At 41.4% G+C, this 18472-nt stretch overlaps 1 protein-coding gene across 3 annotated transcripts in view; it reads right to left on the bottom strand.

Moving 5' to 3' along the window:
• NQO2 (N-ribosyldihydronicotinamide:quinone reductase 2) overlaps positions 1-16895 on the bottom strand; it is a 31384-nt gene extending 14489 nt beyond the window's left edge. Inside the window, exons 1-4 of one of the 3 annotated variants that reach the window (XM_044658172.1) lie at positions 16742-16895; positions 12688-12760; positions 5747-5911; positions 2737-2867 (exon numbers count right to left, since the gene is read on the bottom strand). In XM_044658172.1, the coding sequence (XP_044514107.1) occupies positions 2737-2867; positions 5747-5911; positions 12688-12745 (354 nt within the window). In that variant the 5' untranslated portion in view covers positions 12746-12760; positions 16742-16895. Of the gene's footprint in view, positions 1-2736; positions 2868-5746; positions 5912-12687; positions 12840-16741 lie in introns of all 3 variants that reach the window. The other 2 variants (XM_044658171.1, XM_044658173.1) reach the window with 2 other exon arrangements.
• Between the last annotated feature and the right edge of the window lie 1577 nt (positions 16896-18472).

The following is an 18472-nucleotide window of genomic DNA, read 5'->3' on the forward strand; positions in this document are numbered from 1 at the left end:
ATGGAATACTTTTGTGCTGTAATAAATAATGAAAAGGATTATTTTAGATAAAACTTGTCTGAACTGATGCAGAGTGAAGTGAACAGAACCAGCAGAACAACTTCTACAATAGCAACAATACTCTACACACCTTAGAATGACTTGTTAACCCTGATCAATGCAATGGCCATCCAAGATTCCAGAGAACTGATGATAAAAGCATGTTACCCACCTCCTAATAGAGAAGGGAAGGCCCCTGGGTACAGACAGAAACATATTCTGGACATGTTCAATGCCAGAATCTGTTTTGATTGACTCATGCATATTTGTGATGAGGGATTTGTTTTTCTTTTTTTTTCCTAACAAGATAAAAGCTGATGGGAGAAATAAAAAATAAGATTTTTGTTAAATGAAATTGAAAAAAAATTAAAGTAAAACATGTTGGTTTAGGATTCTGGGAAGCAGCTATCAGTCCCTTAGGAAACCTGTGCAAAGAAATATGGAGAATTGAGGCAATTAGTCCTAGTGGTATAGTGTGGAAAGAGCACTGGTTCTGAAGTTAGAGGACCTAGTTTCAAACCCTGGTTCTGCTACTTGCTACCAGAATAATCTCAGGACCATAATTTCATAGGATTATTTAATTTAGAACTGAAAGGAAACTTTGAGGCCAGCCCCCTGATTTTATAGTCAATAGTTCATAAACTACCATCTGCCAACTACCATGTTTAATGCTGGGATACAAATAAGAAAAAAACAAAGACAGACCTTGCCCTCATGGAGTTTACAATCTAAGAGGGGAAGACAATACATAAAAAGAAGTTGAAAGGGGGAAGGGAGTCAAGAAAACTGAGACAAAGAAATGAAGTGACTTGCCCAAGATCACACAGCTAATCTAAAGTGGGATTTGAAATCTGATCATCTAGTGTTCCTCTTCCGTTTATTCAACTAGAAAATTGACTAAAAGACCCCTTTCTGTCTCTAAAGCAATGATTCAGATAAAAGAAGATTTATTGCAATTGTCTGGTTACTTTTGGTGGAAAAATCAAACTGAATTGTCCAGAGAGACTTGACTAAATTCAAACTTTCATGCTAGACTCATAAAAGGATGGAATACCCTAAAGTATATGAACAGAACATTTTTTAGAGGCGAGGTTAAGGGTAAGACCCTTATTAACATTTTGCGTTGATCCCAGAATCTAAGCTTCTGATATTGACTATCCCAACTCGATTTACCTTCACAGACATAGCCTTTGAGCACCATCTAGTGCTATTAAAGCAGTGACTTGGGTGATGAGTAAAAATTCTGAGAGATTTGGTTCTGGGGAAGAAAAATCAATTTACTGATTAGGTTAGCAATAACTAACAAGTTAATTGGTCCATGATCTCTCTCTCAATAATCAAAGACAAATTCATTCAATGCGTTGTGTCATTAAATAGAATGCTGGAAATTCATTATTCGGCCCTCCCCTAGAAAGTTTATGACATCTCTAATTGGTGGACACCTAATGAGGAGGTGGGCCAATATTTTCCAGTCCTTCCCTGATCCCTTCCTGATGCCAGGGAAAGTATCATGACTGACCACAGGTCTGGTTAAGATTGCCTTTCCATCATTTATCCTAATGGTGGAATCAAAGGCATGAACATACTACCCCTTTGACATATTTGGCCAAAACTCATTTTTATTTACTAGACAGGATGGAACTTATATTCTCAATCTTATCCCAATTTGAGAAGCTACTCTAGGGCATAAAATGTAAAGGCATTCCTAGGGTTGTTAGGATAAAGGAACATGGGAAAGAAAAATATTTTTGAAAAGATATTACAGAGTAGTATTATAAATCAAGTAATACTATATTAAGAATAAATTTTCTCACTTACTAAGTGGTGCCCTTATTTATGGCATAAACCAACCCCTTGGTTTATGAATGACTGGACAAATTAAATTTCTAATACTAGGAAATATTTCCTAAAAATAATTATTCATTGGGAGAAGTTGTGATAATGAGATTAAATCGACCCTGCCCATTTTTTAGATCTAATCACCAAAAGTGTAAACAACCCCACTTAATTCTCAAGTGGGGAGGTCTAACCCACATGTGCAAGAGTGGGTGATGAATCAGAATTGACTGAGTGCCCCCTGGGCAGTCCTAAGCAAAGTGTCTGTTGTGACTGGACACGTAAAGAAAGAAGAAGGCACAGGAAGTGACTAAAAAGAAGCACATTTAAAAGGGAGCGACAACTTCCTGTAGCTCTCTTTTTGCTTGTTTCTTGGACCTGGAAGAGCTCTGGCTGGGACCTTGGACTTGCTGAGACTATTCTTAAGTGTCTCCCTTAGAACTACATGTGGTAAGTGTAAAGACTGACTTTCTGAATTTCTCTAAAGGAACTCTCCTTTCAAGAGAGGCTTCATGACTGAAGCTTTTGCTTCATTCATCCCTGGCCCTCAGCTCTCAGCCCAAGGCTGAGCCTTCTCTGGCTGAGGATTAATTAGCCCTGCCTGGGTTGAGCCAGGGGCCAGAACAAATTATTTAGTGTGTTAGGTTAATTATCTTACCTTTAGTGTCTCTCTGATTTTCTTACTTTCACTCTCCTCATTTGTAAATAAACTACCATAAAAGTCATTTTGACTTGAGTTTTTTATTAGAAATTGATATTTATTCAATTCCTTGGCAACCATTCCTTTTTAATATTTAGCCAACAAAACCCTACTTTTACCCCTTACAAAGTTCAACATATATTATCAAAGGAAATGCTCACCTGAAATATGATTAAATCAGCTTCCTGCACCTTCTTTTGCTCTTCAACCACATCACTGGACAGAAATCCTTTCTTGTAGGCTTCATGTGCTTCTACCCCGTAATTGAAGAAGTCCAAGTTGTTCAAAGGACCTGCAGAGGAATATACCAATATACCAATTTAGTTATTCAAAGAAATCTAGTTTCAATGATTACCCCCAAATATATTCTAGATCCTCATGATAGACAGGAAACTAATATCCTACCTCTTAGAGAGTGGTCTGATGGGGTTCAAAAATTAACAGTATTATTGTGAGTCTAAGACCATTTATTGTGGCCAATCCATTTAATTTACTATTAATTCATCCTTGAGAGTTAAGGGCTCAGAGCAATGGCTTGCTTTGAGCAGGAGGGCCTAATTAAGAGGTGGCTGTCAGTCAGAATTATAAGTTTAGTGTGATTTGTGACCCTTTTTAAATCCTCTTTTGCTTGAAGGAAGGAATGACAATTTTCAAAAGGCAGTGTGATAATACATCTGGTGGGAAGAATGCTACATTTGGGATTCAAGTAAGACCTACGTTTGAATTCTGACCCTGAATTTACTGCTTCTGGGATGCTGGACAAATTAAGTCACCTCTCTGAGCCAAAAATCATCTGTATGCAGATGTTTTTCAGATCTGTTTATCTAAGCTCTCCCTTGATGGGCATCTCAAATAGGATGTCTTATAGACGTTGCAAACTCCATGTGTCTAAAAAGAACTCATTATCTTTCCTCCTCATCCTCTTCCAAACTTCCCTGTCATTGTCAAAGGCACCATTCTTCTTCTAATCACCCCGGTTTGCCACTTTGGTGTCCCCTTCAACTCAGAGGCATTCCACAAATCCAAACATGTTTCCAAGTCTATTCCATGAACTCTAATGGTTCCTTATTACCTTCAGGATCAAATATAAAATCTTCTTTGATTTCTAAAACCCTTTATAACGTACTCCCTTTCTACCTTTCTAGTATCCTTAAATGTTACTCCTTGGAATGACCTCCAGGAATTGATGCAGCACCAGGAGAACATTGTACACAGATGGATACACTATGGTACAATCGAATATAATGGATTTCTCTACTAGCAGCAATGCAATGATCTAGAACAATTCTGAGGGACCTATGAGAAAGAACACTATTCACATCCAGAGAAAGAACTGTGGGAGTAGAAACACAGAAGAAAAACAACTGTTTGAACACATGGATTGATGGGGATATTATTGAGGATGTAGAAACTAAACGAAGCAACTATCAATAATATGGAAATGGGTCTTGATCAATGATATATGTAAAACCCAGTGGAATTGTGTGTTGGCTATGGGAGTGGGGGTGGGGTTGGACAGAACATGAATCATGGAACCATGGAAAAATATTCTAAATTAATTAAATAAAAATTTTCAATTAAAAAATATTGCTCCTCTCTCCATATACTAGGATCCAGGGACTCTGGCCTCCTTGCTATTCTGGCTTTTTCATTGCTATTATGGGCATTTTCATCAGCTATTACCCATTTTTAGATTATTCATTTCCATTTCCTGGCTTCCCTGGCTTCCTTCCAGATTGAGTTCAAATTTACCTTCTTCAGGAGGCCTTTTCTGGTCTCTCTAGCTGCTAATGTCTTCCTTCTGAGATTGTCTCCCCTTAAAATTGTAGATATAGAGACATATCATATGTAAATAGTTATTTTCACATCGTTTCCCTATTTAGAACATGGGGCCCTTGAGGGCAAGGACAGTAGTTTTGCTTTTCTTTGAATCCCAGGACTCAGCACAATGCCTGGCACATAATAAATGCTTATTGATCAGCTGATTAACAATTTCCTCATTTGTAATATGGGGATAATAATACAGCTATTATCTAAGTCAGAGGTGTCTAGCTCATGGGCCAGTTATGTGGGATATTAGATGGAGTGCAGGGCCTGGAGTCAGGAAGATTCACCATCTTGAATTCAAATCTAATTACTGACATATACTAGCTATGTGACCCTAGATAAGTCACTTCATCCTGTTTGCCTCAGTTTCCTTATCTGTAAAATGAGCTGGAGAGGGAAATGGCAAACTACTCCTGTATTTTTGCCAAGAAAACCCCAAATGGAATCGAGAAGAGTTGGACACCACTGAAACCAATAAACAACTATCTATCTATCTATCTATCTATCTATCTATCTATCTATCTATCTATCTATCTATCTATCTATCTATGTTCATGGACTTGAGATTAAGAATTCCTAGCCTATAAATTGGTCCACTCTGGCTGGGCCTCAGAGTAGCTCTCTGCCATAATCCTTCCCTTCCTTTTCCTCTCTCAAGTTACCTGGAAGAAATTTTCTCTAAATTCTGGTTCTTTTCTTTCTGAAGTTCTAGCCTTTACTCACTTCCTTTGTCTTTCTGGTGGTGGCACTATGATTCAACGGGTGTCCATGGCCCTAGTCCTCTGAACACTTGCTTTCTGCCCAGTAAAGTATTCTCTATCCCTCAACCAAGGAGACAAAGACTGCTGCCTCTGAGGTGTAGGTAGCATCCTATACTAGCTGTGTGGCTGACCCATCCCTTAAACCAGTGATGGGCAAACTACAGCCCGAGGGCCAGATGTGGTCCCCTGAAATGTTCTATCCAGCAGCACAACATTATTCCTAATCTGACGAATACAATAAGTAAGATACAATATAATAAAACTTCGAATGAGTTGCCTTAGAAACAGACTGACGGATGAGCATTTCCTTTCCTTTGGCCCCCTTTTTAAAAAGTTTGCCCATCACTGTCTTAAACCATTAACTAATGTGTTTATAGAAGCCTACTTCTCATAGGTTGTTGCTCACAGGTCCTGGCTATATCCTTACAACTTAGAGCCTCGCCCTCAAACAGAGGGAATGCCAGGGGCACCTTGTTATTCAATACCTTTTTCCAATGCCTGGCATTCGCCAGGTACATCATGTACATCACCAGGTCCATTACCTTAAAAAGTAGGCTGTCTATTGATTCATCTGACGACTTACCTGCAAAATCTTTCTTTGTAGCTCTGGGTTCAAAGTTCATGGCGTACAAGTCAGACACGGTGACTTGGCAGCCCTGATTGCTTAATTCAGTCACGGCTGCATCCTTCAAGGATCCATTCATAGACTTGGGTTCCTGATGAGCATAGACTATGAGGACTCTTTTCCCTGGATTGTAGAGTAAAAAAGAAAATCTCCTTTGAGGAATGGTCCTAGTTCTTAACAACAACTATGGGATTCAGAGTGTTCACAAAAGCACTGGCCAGAGGTAATATATAAAGCAACAAGGTTTTTATTATACTATATCTTTATTCACAGAGATAGGGAGATGATAGAGAGATAGATAAACAGAGACAGATAGATAGATAGATACACAGACAGACAGATAGATAGATGGAAGGATAGATAGACAGATATAGAAAATAGGTAGAAAGATAGATAGATAGATAGATGATAGATAGATAGATAGATAGATAGATAGATAGATAGATAGATAGAAGAAGATTCAAGGCATGAAGAAAAACATTCAAGGCTCTTTAGGGGTGCAGTGAGTGGATTGTTAGACTCTGGAGCCAGGAAGAACTGAGATCAAAACCTGCTTACACATATAACAGCTAAGAGACCCTGGCAAGTCATTTAACATCTTGCTGCCTCAGTTTCCTCATCTATAAAATGGTGATAATGACAGAACCTATTCCACAGAGGTGTTGTGAGGATAACTTTGAGATAGTACCTTTTGAAACTTAAAAGTGTAGGGACAGCTAGGTGGCTCAGTGGATTGAGAGCCAGGCCTAAAGATGGAAAGTCCTGGATTCAAATGAGAATTCAGACAATTCCTAACTGTGTGGCCTTGGAAAAGTCACCTAAACTCCAATGCCTAGCCCTTACTGCTCTTCTGCAGTATATACAATACTGATTCTAAGAAAGAAGGTAAAGGTTTAAAAAAAATAGATGCTGACAATCTATGTCATTTATAACAATGGAGATCTAATGTACTTGTTTTGTGCTTTGAGTATAGCTGGACAAAAATGCCACTGATGGATCATTAGATAATAATAGCCAGCATTTATGTAACACTAATATTTCTTAATAACTCTTACCTTCATCTAGAATCAAGACTGTCTATCAGTTCCAGAGCAATACAGTGGTAAGGACTAGGCGTGACTTGCCCAGGGTCACAGAGCTAAGAAGTGTTTGAAGCCACATTTGGCCTTAGGACCTTCCATCTCTAGGCTTGGCTCCCTATTCCCTGAGCCACCTAGCTGCCTCCATTAACATCTTAAAGAGGAAAACTTCCAATAGGTTAAAACCCATGTCAGCTTCATTTTTCTAATCTGTTAAATGAGTACTAGATAATTTCTAAAATGGTACCTTTGACCTAGAACTTATGCAAACCAATTAATCCAGCATTTAATAAATACCTATTATGTTCAAAGGGCTGTACTAAGCCCTAGGGATGAGAATATAAAATGTTACCTCAAAATATAACTATATGCCATAATAAGTTGATATTATATGATTAGGTTGTAAGTTGTAAGTTAGTTCTATTGTTCAACAACAGAAAAAAGGGGACTGTATTATAATTATTTACCAGTATGTGAAATTGAATGTCAAGAGTCACAGAAATAATGGTAATAATAGTTAACCTTTATGTAACACCCATTATATGACAGGTACTGCACTAAGTGCTTTATATTGATATCATTTTAGCTTTATAATAACCCTGGGAGGTAAGTGCTTTCATTGTCCCCATTTTACAGAGGAAGAAACTTCAGCAGTTAGAAATTAAGTGACTTACACAGAATCACAAAGCTAATAAGTGTCTGAGGCTGGATTTGATTTCAGGTCTTATGGACCTAGTACTCTATCCACTGCACCACCTGGCAGCCCAAACACAAAAGTGGAGAGTTCCAGACCAACCTACACAGGAAGAGAATTTTTCTCTACTCAATCAGACAAATAATCATAGAGCCTTTGTTTGAAGACCTCCAAGGAAGGGGAACTCATCATCTCTAGTATTTCCATTCTACTTTTGGAGAGCTCTAATGGGGGGAAGGGGATGTATCTATAAACCTTCCATATGAGTTTAAACCTTCTTTCTTATATTTTCTTTTCCTTCCTTCTTTCCTTTTTTTTTCTTCTTAAACTCTTATCTTTTGTCTTAGAATTAATACTAAGTATTGGTTCCAATGCAGAAGACTGGTAAAGGCAAGTAATGGGGTTAAGTGACTTGCTCAGGGTCATACAACCAGGAGTGTCTAAGGCCACATTTGAATCTAGGACCTTCCATCTCCAGGCCTGGTTCTGTATCCACTGAGTCACCTAGCAGTCACCTAGCAGTCCCTTGCATTTTCTATAAGCTGCTTCTGGTTTTACTTTCTGGAGCCAAAAAGAACAAGTCTTCAATATGATAGTCTATTAAAGGAAGGGAAAGGGGGCAGGTAGGTGGCTCAGTGGATTGAAAGCTAGGCCTAGAGATGGCAATTCCTTGGTTCTAATCTGGCCTCAGACACTTCCTAGCTGTGTGACCCTGGGCAAGTCACTTAACCCTCATTGCCTAGCCCTTACCACTCTTCTGCCTTGGAACCAATACAGAATAATGATTCTAAGATCAAAGGTAAAGTTAAAAAAAAAAAAAAAAAAAAAAAAAAAAAAAAAAAAAAAGGAAAATGGGGAACAAGCACTTATTTAGCACCACTATGTACCAAGCACTGTGCCATGCCCCTATCTTATTTTATGCTCACAAACCTATAAGGTGGGTGCTATTATTATCCCCCATTTTACAGTTGCCACAACTGAAGCCAACGTAAGTGTCTTAATAAGTGTCTAAGGCTAGATCTGAAACCAAACCTTCCCGTCTCTGGCCGATTCTCTTCCCCCATCCCTTCATTTCTTCTCAAGGTTAAACGTCCCCTTTGAAAACCATGGCACCAGGAATTGAACACTATACCCCGGGTCTGTTCTGAGTGGGGGGAGAGCGCAGAGGCCATGGGCTCTTCATTCCTGGAAGTTCTGCCTCTCTTAGGGAAGCTTAAGCTACCCCTAGTTCTTTGGGCCCGGACACCTCTTCTCGGACACCTCTTCTCAGACACCACACTGTTCTCTCCTCCCCCTCCCCCCTTGTCCCGAGGGTTCTAACCCCTCCATTCACAAACCACCAAAATTTAAAAAATAATAATAATAATAACATCAAACACTTTGGAGAGACATGGGGAACGGATCGGGCTCAGAAAATGGGAGCTTTTATCAGGCGAGTGGACTACATGAGGTCCTTGGTGAATTTAACCTTACTGAATTTACGGGACTATAAAAGTTTAGAAGACTGGATAAATTACCCTCTTTCCTCCTCCCCCCCTGCCCCCATGTAGCTACGTCAATTGCACCTATTAGTCAGGAGGCTAAAGACAACGACTCCTGATTGGTTTTCTGTAACTAGGGTCTGCCTCCATGATCTGATTGGCTGGGACTCTGGGGAGGAGCTAGCCCTCGGTGCTGAACTAGGAAAAGCAATCACATCTTCTCCCCTATTTTCCTGGAATACGGAGAGGGTGGGCAGGGATTTCACCCGTCCTAACTCCCACCACCCCAGCCCCTAATCATTCACTAAGTCAGCCTTTAGGATAGATCCCCAAATCACTATCGCCCAGATTCAAGCTAAGGTGGGGGTTGGTTCATGAAACCCAGCTTCCCGAGCAGGGAGCGAGCAACGGGCGGGGAATCTTCATTTCCTGCCTTGTGGACAGAAAAGGTAGGGCCTCTGCAAGCCTTGGGGGTGACTCTTACAGGGGGGGAAAGGATCAACCTTCTAGCAGAAACCATGACTAAAGCTGAGACACCAGTTGGTGCAGGTCAGGACTTTGTCTCTCCCCGGCTATTACAGACGTTACAGCTAGGTGGCACAGTGGGTAGTGCTCTGGGATTGTTTCTGGGAGAGATCTGAATCCAAGTCCAACCTCAGACTATGTCTAGCTATATGACTCTGGACAAAAGTGACCTCTTTGCCTCAGTTTCCTGATCTGTAAAATGAGGGTAATATTTATTTTTTTAATTTTAATAACACATTTCCACACAAGCCTTTCATATTGTCTCCCTACCTTCTTCCCTCACCTCTCCCAGAGCTGACTAAAATGGGGATAACCTCCCAAGTTGTTGTGAGAATGAAATATAAAGCTCTTCTGCCTCAGTTTCCTTATCTGTAAAATGGGGATGAGAGCATCTACCTCTCAGTGCCACGATTAAAATTATCCTGAGATTGATTTAGGGGTAAGAATATAGGTTTATTGATATCAGGTTTATTGGTTAGATCAGCAGCATAATTGATAAAGTGAATAGAGATCTCTAGGGCTCTCTGGGAAGCAGGGACAACCCAAGCTCAGTCAGACAGGTCTAATAGATAGACTTTTTTTTTTTTTTTTAAACCCTTAACTTCTGTGTATTGACTTATAGGTGGAAGAGTGGTAAGGGTAGGCAATGGGGGTCAAGTGACTTGCCCAGGGTCACATAGCTGGGAAATGTCTGAGGCCGGATTTGAACCTAGGACCTCCCGTCTCTAGGCCTGGCTCTCAATCCACTGAGCTACCCAGCTGCCCCCTAATAGATAGACTTTTAAGGAGCTCATTATTCAGCCTCTCCCTTGACCATGCCAAGACATCTTAAATTGCTGATAGCTAATTAAGAGGTGGTCCATCAACCTATCCACCCCTCCTCATCCCCGCAGGTAGAGAGGTCATGTGTATGTCAGAAAAACCTTTCTCCCCTTCATTTATTAACCAGATTCTGTTAAGAAGGAAGGTATTCCTTGGAGTTTCCAAGGACAAAGAAAATGCAAAAAGCAGATTAGATGGTATTTCTGGTCCAGATCCCAGACAAAGGAATACACAGTAATTCTCCCTAATATATATACATATATATAATTCTAATATATAGAAATTAATATGCTACATTTAGTGAGAATTATATATAAAGCCCTTCTATCTCACTTTCCTAATCTATAAAATGGGGATAATGAGAGCACCTGCCTCCTAAGTGGTTGTAAGAATTAAATACAAAGCACTACTATCTTACTCTATCCTTACAACAACCCTGAGAGGTAGATGCTATTATGATTGCCACTGTAGAGTTGAGAAAACTGAGGTTGTGATTTAACTAGCCACATGAGGCTACATTTGAACTCGGATGTTCCTGACACTGAATAGCTAGGTGGCACAGTGGATAGAATGCTGGGCCTGAAGTCAGGAAGGCTCATCTTACTAAGTTCAAATCTGGCCTCAGACACTTACTAGCTATGTGTGCTTGGGCAAGTCTTCACTCTGTTTGCCTCAGTTTCCTAATCTGTACAATGAGCCAGAGAAGGAAAGGCAAACCACTTGTCATATTCAAACTCTGGGAGTTGAGATCTTTTATAACACACTCCAGTGTCTTCACCAAGAAAACACCAAAAGGGGTCAGGAAGAGTCAGACAAGACTGAACAACAATTTCCTGACTCTCCCACATGGCAGGGTCCTTCTCCATCTCTAGCTTTTTCTTATCAGAGCCTGGAAGCACCTGTGACTCTGATGGCTGGGATTCTCCTGCCCCCCACTGTACTTTCTGGTCATCCTCACTCTAAGGGCTCCCCTCCCCATGAGATGTGATCTCCTTGAGGGCAGCTGCCATTTTCCTTACCAGTATTTGCAACCCCAGCACTTGGCACAGAGCCTGGCACATAGTCAATACTTAAACACTTTACATATTTATCTGTGCCATAACAATAAAATAATGATAATGGCCATTTCTAGGCTATTCTCAAATTAACAGACATTATCTCATTTGATCCTTCCAGTAGCCCTGCCAAGGATGGGGTATTATTTTCCCCATTTCACACAAAAGAAAATTGACAGTTCACAGAATTCATAATTATCATTATTCCTGTTAGGGAACATTTGCATAGGTGTTAATATTTGTACTTTATGTACATTACCTCACTAGATCCTCATAGCCACCCTGTGAGGCAGGTACTCTTGTTATCTCTATTTTACACACCAGGAAAGAAAGGTTAAGGGCATTTTCTAGAAATCGAGGTTAAGAGAATTCTCTAGAAATTGAGGTTTATGGGGCAGTTAGGTAACTCAGCAGAATGAGTCAGGGCTGGAGAGAGGAGGTCCTGGGTTCAAATCTCAACTCATAGTCTTCCCAGGTTTGTCACCTTGGTCAAGTCACTTATCCTCAATTGACTACCCCTTAATGGCTCTTCAGTCTTGGAACCTATAGAAGGTCTTGATTCTAAGATGGAAGGTAAGGGTTTAAAAAAAGAGAGAAATTGAGGTTTAGAGAATTTTCTAGAAGGCAAAACTAAGGGAATTTTCTGGGGGTACACTGCTAATAAGGGTTAGATAGGAATTTAAAAACCCAGATCTTTCTTTCCCATCCCAGATTCGCTGCTTGTTCCAGTATACCAAGCTTCAAAGGGCCCTGGGATTGGGGATCCAGCTGAATTCTGCAGAGCCTCAGCTGGGAACTTTGGCCACCCATGGGGTGCTTTTCTCAGAAATCCTCCAAGTACCTGTTCCTATAAAAGCAATGAAGCAGTTGGGGAAGCAGGATTCTCTGCCACCTCCAAGAAGTCAATGGCTTCGAGGGTGATTTGATAGAGGATATTTTTAATTTAATATAGTCCAAATTATTCAAATAAAAAAGAAAAAATAATTTAAAAAATTAAATATTAAATTTAAAAAATTGAAAAACAAACGAACAGGATAATTGCTTAAGTTAGAGCCAGGGACTCCTGAGGCTGAAATAGCATATTCCTGGTTCTCTGGGGTTTGGCTGAGCTCTGATAGGAATACTCACACAAATCAAGTTGCTTCAGGCCAAAGAACTGAAGCCCAGGTGGGTAAGTGGGAGTCTGAAAAACAGGAGTCTAATATTTGTTCACTGCAACTGAAAAAAAGGCATCTCTTCTTACCTGCCATCCTCCAGGGCGGAGGATCCTCCTTCATCCTGGCAGATGTTGTCCCACTCATTGCACAGAGAAGGTCCTGGGGAAATGATGCGTTGTCAAACCCCGGATACCCTGCTCACACCTTCACTCTGCACAGTTTTGGGGAATATAATGGTCTGGAAGGGGAAAAAGGGGGTGGGAATAATGTGCTCATGAGAAGGAACCAATAGCAATGGAGGGTGGGATTGCCAAATGATACAATGTGGCTAGTGGGCTACAGTGGCTGCTGCAGGGCAGATGAGAGGCATCGGGGGAGGGGGGAAGGAGACTTATTATTTGGATTTAGTTTTATTTGTGTGAAGAGTGTTTTGTAGTTATGTGCATATAATTCCTGAATTTGTCTTGGCAAGTAGATTCCCAGATATTTTATATTACCTAGAGTGATTATAAATGGAGTTTCTCTTTCTAACTCTTGCTGCTGAGTTTTGTTGGAAATATATAGAAATGCTGACGATTTATGTGGGTTTATTTTGTACCCTGCAACTTTGCTAAAGTTATTAATTATTTCACTAGCTTTTTAGTTCATTTTCTCAGAGTCTCTAAGTAGACCATCATATCATCTGTAAAGAGTGATAGCTTGGTCTCCTCATTGCCTGTTTTAATACCTTCAATTTCTTTTTCTTCTCTGCTACTGCTAGTGTTTATAGTACAATGTTAAATAATAGAGGTGATAATGAGCATCCCTGCTTTACTCCTGATTTTATAGGGCAGGCTTCTAACTTGTCCCCATTGCTGATGATTTTAAATAAGTACTGCTTATTATTTTGAGGAAGGGCCCTTTTGTTCCTATACTTTCTAGTGTTTTCAATAGGAATGGGTGTTATATTTTGTTAAAGGCCTTTTTTGCATCTATTAAGAAAATCACATGATTCTTATTAGTTTGGTTGTTGATATGGTTAATTATGCAGATGGTTTTCCTAATATTGAACCAGCCTTGAATTCCTGGTATAAATCATGGGGAAAACTTTTAGAAGATAAAAACAGAGACAGAGACAAATAGACTGAGACAGAGAGAGACAGAAAAAGAGAGAGGGAAGGAGAGACAGAGAGAGATAGAGAGAGACAGACAAACAGATAGAGAGAGACAGACAGAGAGAAAGAAGGAATTTCCCCTCCTCCCAAAGTCTAGTGGCTTTCAAACTGGGCAATTAAGATGCCTCTTTGACTCTACACAGAGTGAAGATAAAAGCTAGTAACTCTCCTTTCTGGGTTCATGGGGATCATCAGATCCTAAGATTTGGAGTGAGAAAAGACTATCTGATTCTCCCCCCTCCCCCATTTTATATGTGAGAAACCATGGCCCAGAAAATGAAAGTGACTTGCCCAAGGTCACACAGATAGGGAATTAAAAGAGGTGGGATTTGAACCCAGATCTCTTGATTCCAAATCTAGTGATCTTTCCACAGTATGAAAGTTATAGGCCCTAACTGAATAATTAGCTAAGTCTCAAAACAAAACTAAAAAGGACTTTAAATTTTAAAAGAAAAAAAGTAGCTAGTAGAGTGTATATTCTGGGGCTTTGTTTGTCCAACAGAGGACCCTAAGCCTGGCAGGCAGTATGCAGTTAATAAAGGCTCTTGATCGCTGATGACCTAGGAGACAAGATTGGTGGTGGCCAGCCCAGCGTGGAAGCCTGAAGTCCCCCAGGGGAGCTAAACTATAAACCTAATCTCCTTTCTATCCTCAGAGAAATCCTCAGAGTCTGTGCAAAGAGGGAGAGTGATATGTATCTTTATGGTTATATCTTTTGAAGTAAATGATTCTTTGCTTAAGCTAAAAAGAAACAAACATAAGCAAATAGATGCATAAATAAAAGCTTGTTGACTGGAATTGAAGGACTGAAAACTGAAATGGAAGATTATGGCTTCTCTGTTCACAGCTGTTTTCCCTTTTATCGCACCAATTAGATGGTAAGCTCCTCCAGGGCCTGAGCTGTTTTGGTCTTCTTTGTACCCCCAACACTTAGTCTGATGGCTGGAGATAGGAGGTCCTGGGTGCAAATGTGACCTCAGACACTTTCTAGCTATGTCACCGAGGGCAAGTCACTAAATTCCAGCGGCCAGCCCTCACCACCCTTTTGCCTTCGAACTGATACTTAGCATCAATCGTAAGACAAGGCAAAGGTTAAAAGCAGTTTGTTGCTGTTCTAATTCTTTGTGACCCCCCCCCCCCCCTTTGGGGTTTTTCTTGGCAGAGATAATGGAGTGGTTTCCCATTTCCTTCTCCAGCTCATTTTAGATAGGAGAGAAAACTGAAGCAAACAGGGTTAAGTAACTGGCCCAGGGTCCCATAGATAAGGCCAGCTGTGAGCTCAAAGAGCTCTCTCTCCTCCACCTAGCTTCCCCCAAACCTAAAAAGACCCAGGCAAAACGGAGGCAGTCCGTCCCAGACGAGCTTTTCATTTTTAAAAATGTCTACGTGCCAGGCACTGAGCTAAGTGTCGGGGGGGGGGGGGGGGTACAAATAAAGCCGAAACAGCCCCTGCCCTGGAAGAGCTCGGCGTCTAGTTGTTGAGACAAACGTGGAAAGCTCTGGGTACCCAGAAGATGCCCACACGGCCATCTCGGAAGGGATGGCGCCGGAAGGTAGGAGGCTGGGTTTGGGCAGAGGTTTCAGGGAAGCGATAACTTTCGCGCGGAGTGGGGGGGGGGGGGGGGAGGGAAAGGGAAGCTCAGCCCTCGTAACGCTTAGAAACCCTTCCTACCCGCTTAATCTTTTGGGAGTCTGCGGACTCGGTCGCCTGGTTCACTTTCTCTATCCGCCCCCAGGCAGAACCATAGCCAGCTTTCGCCTTCACAGGCTCTCTCAAGCAATAACTGGTCACGGATGGCTGCCCGAATCGGGGCGGAATGGCCCAGAATGGGACTGCGCCCTAAAAGTAAAAAAGGGGCAGGTTTCAGAGAAGCCTGGCAGGGCTTGTGTAACGGCGGGCGAAGGGAAGGACACGGAGCGGGGAGAACAACTTAGGCAATCATAACGACAAAAACCTCGGTAGGCTTAAGAGTTTTGTCAGGGTCGTGCCCGGTGGCGTACTCTGGTCCCCCTGATTCCTAGCGCGGCTCGTCTCTGATCCCTCGTTTGCCGGTGTCGATCTTGCCGGTACATAGCTGTTTGCGTGTTCTTTCTCCCCTTCGATTAGGGACCCTTGCGGGCACAGATTGCTTTGGGCTAGCCAGTGCTTGGCAGAGTGCCATTTCAGTCGTGCTTACCTCTGCAGAGCCTATTTGGGGTTCTTTTGGCAAAAGATGCCCGAGTAGTTTGCTATTTCCTTCTCCAGCTCATTTTATAAATGAGGAAACTGAGGCAAATAGCAGGTAAGTGACTTGCCCAGGGTCACACAGCTAATCAGTATCTGAGTCTGGATTTGAACTCAAAGTCTTCCTAACAATTACTGTGCCATCTAGCTGCCCTACCTATGTGCCCTAGCCTGGCACATAGTAAACATTTAATAAAATGGGTTGATTTGCCTATAGATAAAGATGTTATCCATCACCTGTCAGAGAAGTGATGGATTCAGGAGACAGAATGAGACAAATTTTTGAATGACTAGACGTATTTATTCCCAGGGATTTCCCACCTTTTTTTAGTTTGAGGTAGACAAGAAAGTAAGTTTACATTAATTATAAAAATAAAAGGGGCTGCTAGGTAGCATAGCAAATAAGAGTACCAGGCTTGGAGTCTGGAAGACCTAGGTTCAAATGTGACCTCCAATACTTCCTATCTGTGTGACCCTGGGCAAGTCCCTTAACCCCCTACTCCTCTTCTTCCTTGGAACCAATACTTAGTATTGATTCTAAGATGGAAAGTAAGGGAATGAAAAATGGAAAAAAAAATAGCAAAGTCCTTTTAGTAGTTATTAAGCAATCTTTTGACTGTTTTCAGGCACCGTGTGTGTGCTCACGCAACCTTTACAAAGCACTAATGTATGTGTGTGCCTGTGTGAGAGGAGAGAGGGAGAGACAGTCAGAGAGACAGAGACAGAGAGCAGCAATGCACACTTAAAAAACACTAAACTTACCAGCACATGAACAATGGGAAAATCAGCTTTCTCCTGTGAAGACTTCCCTGTTCACACATCCTGGCAGCCTCCCAACCAGGCAGTGCCAATCAGGGTGAAGGTTCCTGCTGCTTCCTCAGTCATTGCTGCTCGCAGGAGTTCTATCAGGGGCTCTGCTTGTTGTGGCTGGATTCTGTCTGTTGCAACTAGTAATGCCTGAAACCGGATTCTGGCCTCAGAGCCCACTGCCTACTTGGGTTTCCAGCACGCCGAGGAAATCGATCGCCCCTTTGGCCCGGGGAGTGCCCAGCTACCTGTCTGGGCTGTGTGTGGCTTTGGAAGGAGGAGTGAATTTAAGGCTGCTTTCCCTTAGTCTTAGACGCGCTGCTTGCAGTACTCCAGAGTATAGCTAACATCATCCACTTGTCTTTAAAATCTCTCCCAAGTTTACTGACTGAATATTTGCTGTTTAAATAATGAAAACAAGAAAGGGAAGGGGTGGGTGGGTAATGGAGAGTAATGGAATTAAAGAAACCTAAGGAAATTTCTCTTCAGGTTTTACTCTATGCCCCAAGGTCACAGATCTGGCCCGACATTTGAGAATCTTAAATCTTAATAAAGCCTCGACCTCTGGTCTAGCTCTGGGCTGGTTGTCAGGTCAGGTGACCCATGGTGAGAGAAGAACAGTGTACCCCAGCCTGGTGTAAGGAATCCAGATCGTGATGGCCTCAGGGCTCTGGTATGCTGCTGAGCTACTGTCAATCATCTTACAAAATTATGGAGAATGAGAGAGGGGCTACAGGACTGCAAATGGAAAGATGTTATTTAGATTTACCAAAGAGCAGAGGAGGAACATTCTCACTAAAGGTCAGCAAACTTCACACCAATTTCCGGGAAAATTCATTCTACTTTGTATAGTTTTCTAATTTGGTTTTCTAATTTTCTAATAATTTCTAATTTCTAATTCACCCCCAAAGTGAAATGAGCTGTCATAGAAAGTTAAGAGCAGCTAGATGGCTCAGTGGAGATGGGAGATCCTGGGTTCAACTGTGACTTACAACATTTCTTGGCTGTCTGACTCTGGGTAAGTCATTTAACCCCAACTGCTAGCCCTTAACTCTTTTCTGTACTGGAATCAATACTTAGTATCAATTCCTAGATAGAAGGAAAGGGTTTTTAAAAAAAAGATATAAGGCTCATTTTCTCTAGAAGTCTTTAAGTACATTTCTCTTCCAGAAGATTCTCCATCACCAGAAGTCTCCAGATAAATTCTAGGAAACCATATTAGGTATGGTGCAGAGACTCTTATTCAGGTAGAAGTTGGATTAGATGGCTTCGAAGGACCTCTGTAGCTCTGACATGTGATTCCACATTACTGATGAAGTAGGTCATAAGCTTTTTTTTTTTTTTTTTTTTTTTTTTTTTAATTCCCTCTTATTATCATGAACTTGGCAAACTTGTTCTGCTTGGGGAAAAGAAGTTGGAAAAGGTCATTCTGAGAAATGTGTGTGGAGGGGCAGGATTTGTTCCATCTCTGTACCTTGGTGGTTGGTGTCGTTTCTGGGATGATGTGTGTGTGTGTGTGTGTGAGAGAGAGAGAGAGAGAGAGAGAGAGAGAGAGAGAGAGAGAGAGAGNGAGAGAGAGAGAGAGAGAGAGAGAGAGAGAGAGAGAGAGAGAGAGAGAGAGAGAGAGAGAGAGAAATAGAGAGAGAGAGAAATAGAGAGAGAGCGTGCTCTTAGGGACTATATAAG

This window comes from Gracilinanus agilis, chromosome 1 (assembly GCF_016433145.1).
Source record: "Gracilinanus agilis isolate LMUSP501 chromosome 1, AgileGrace, whole genome shotgun sequence".
Lineage (NCBI taxonomy): Eukaryota > Metazoa > Chordata > Mammalia > Didelphimorphia > Didelphidae > Gracilinanus > Gracilinanus agilis.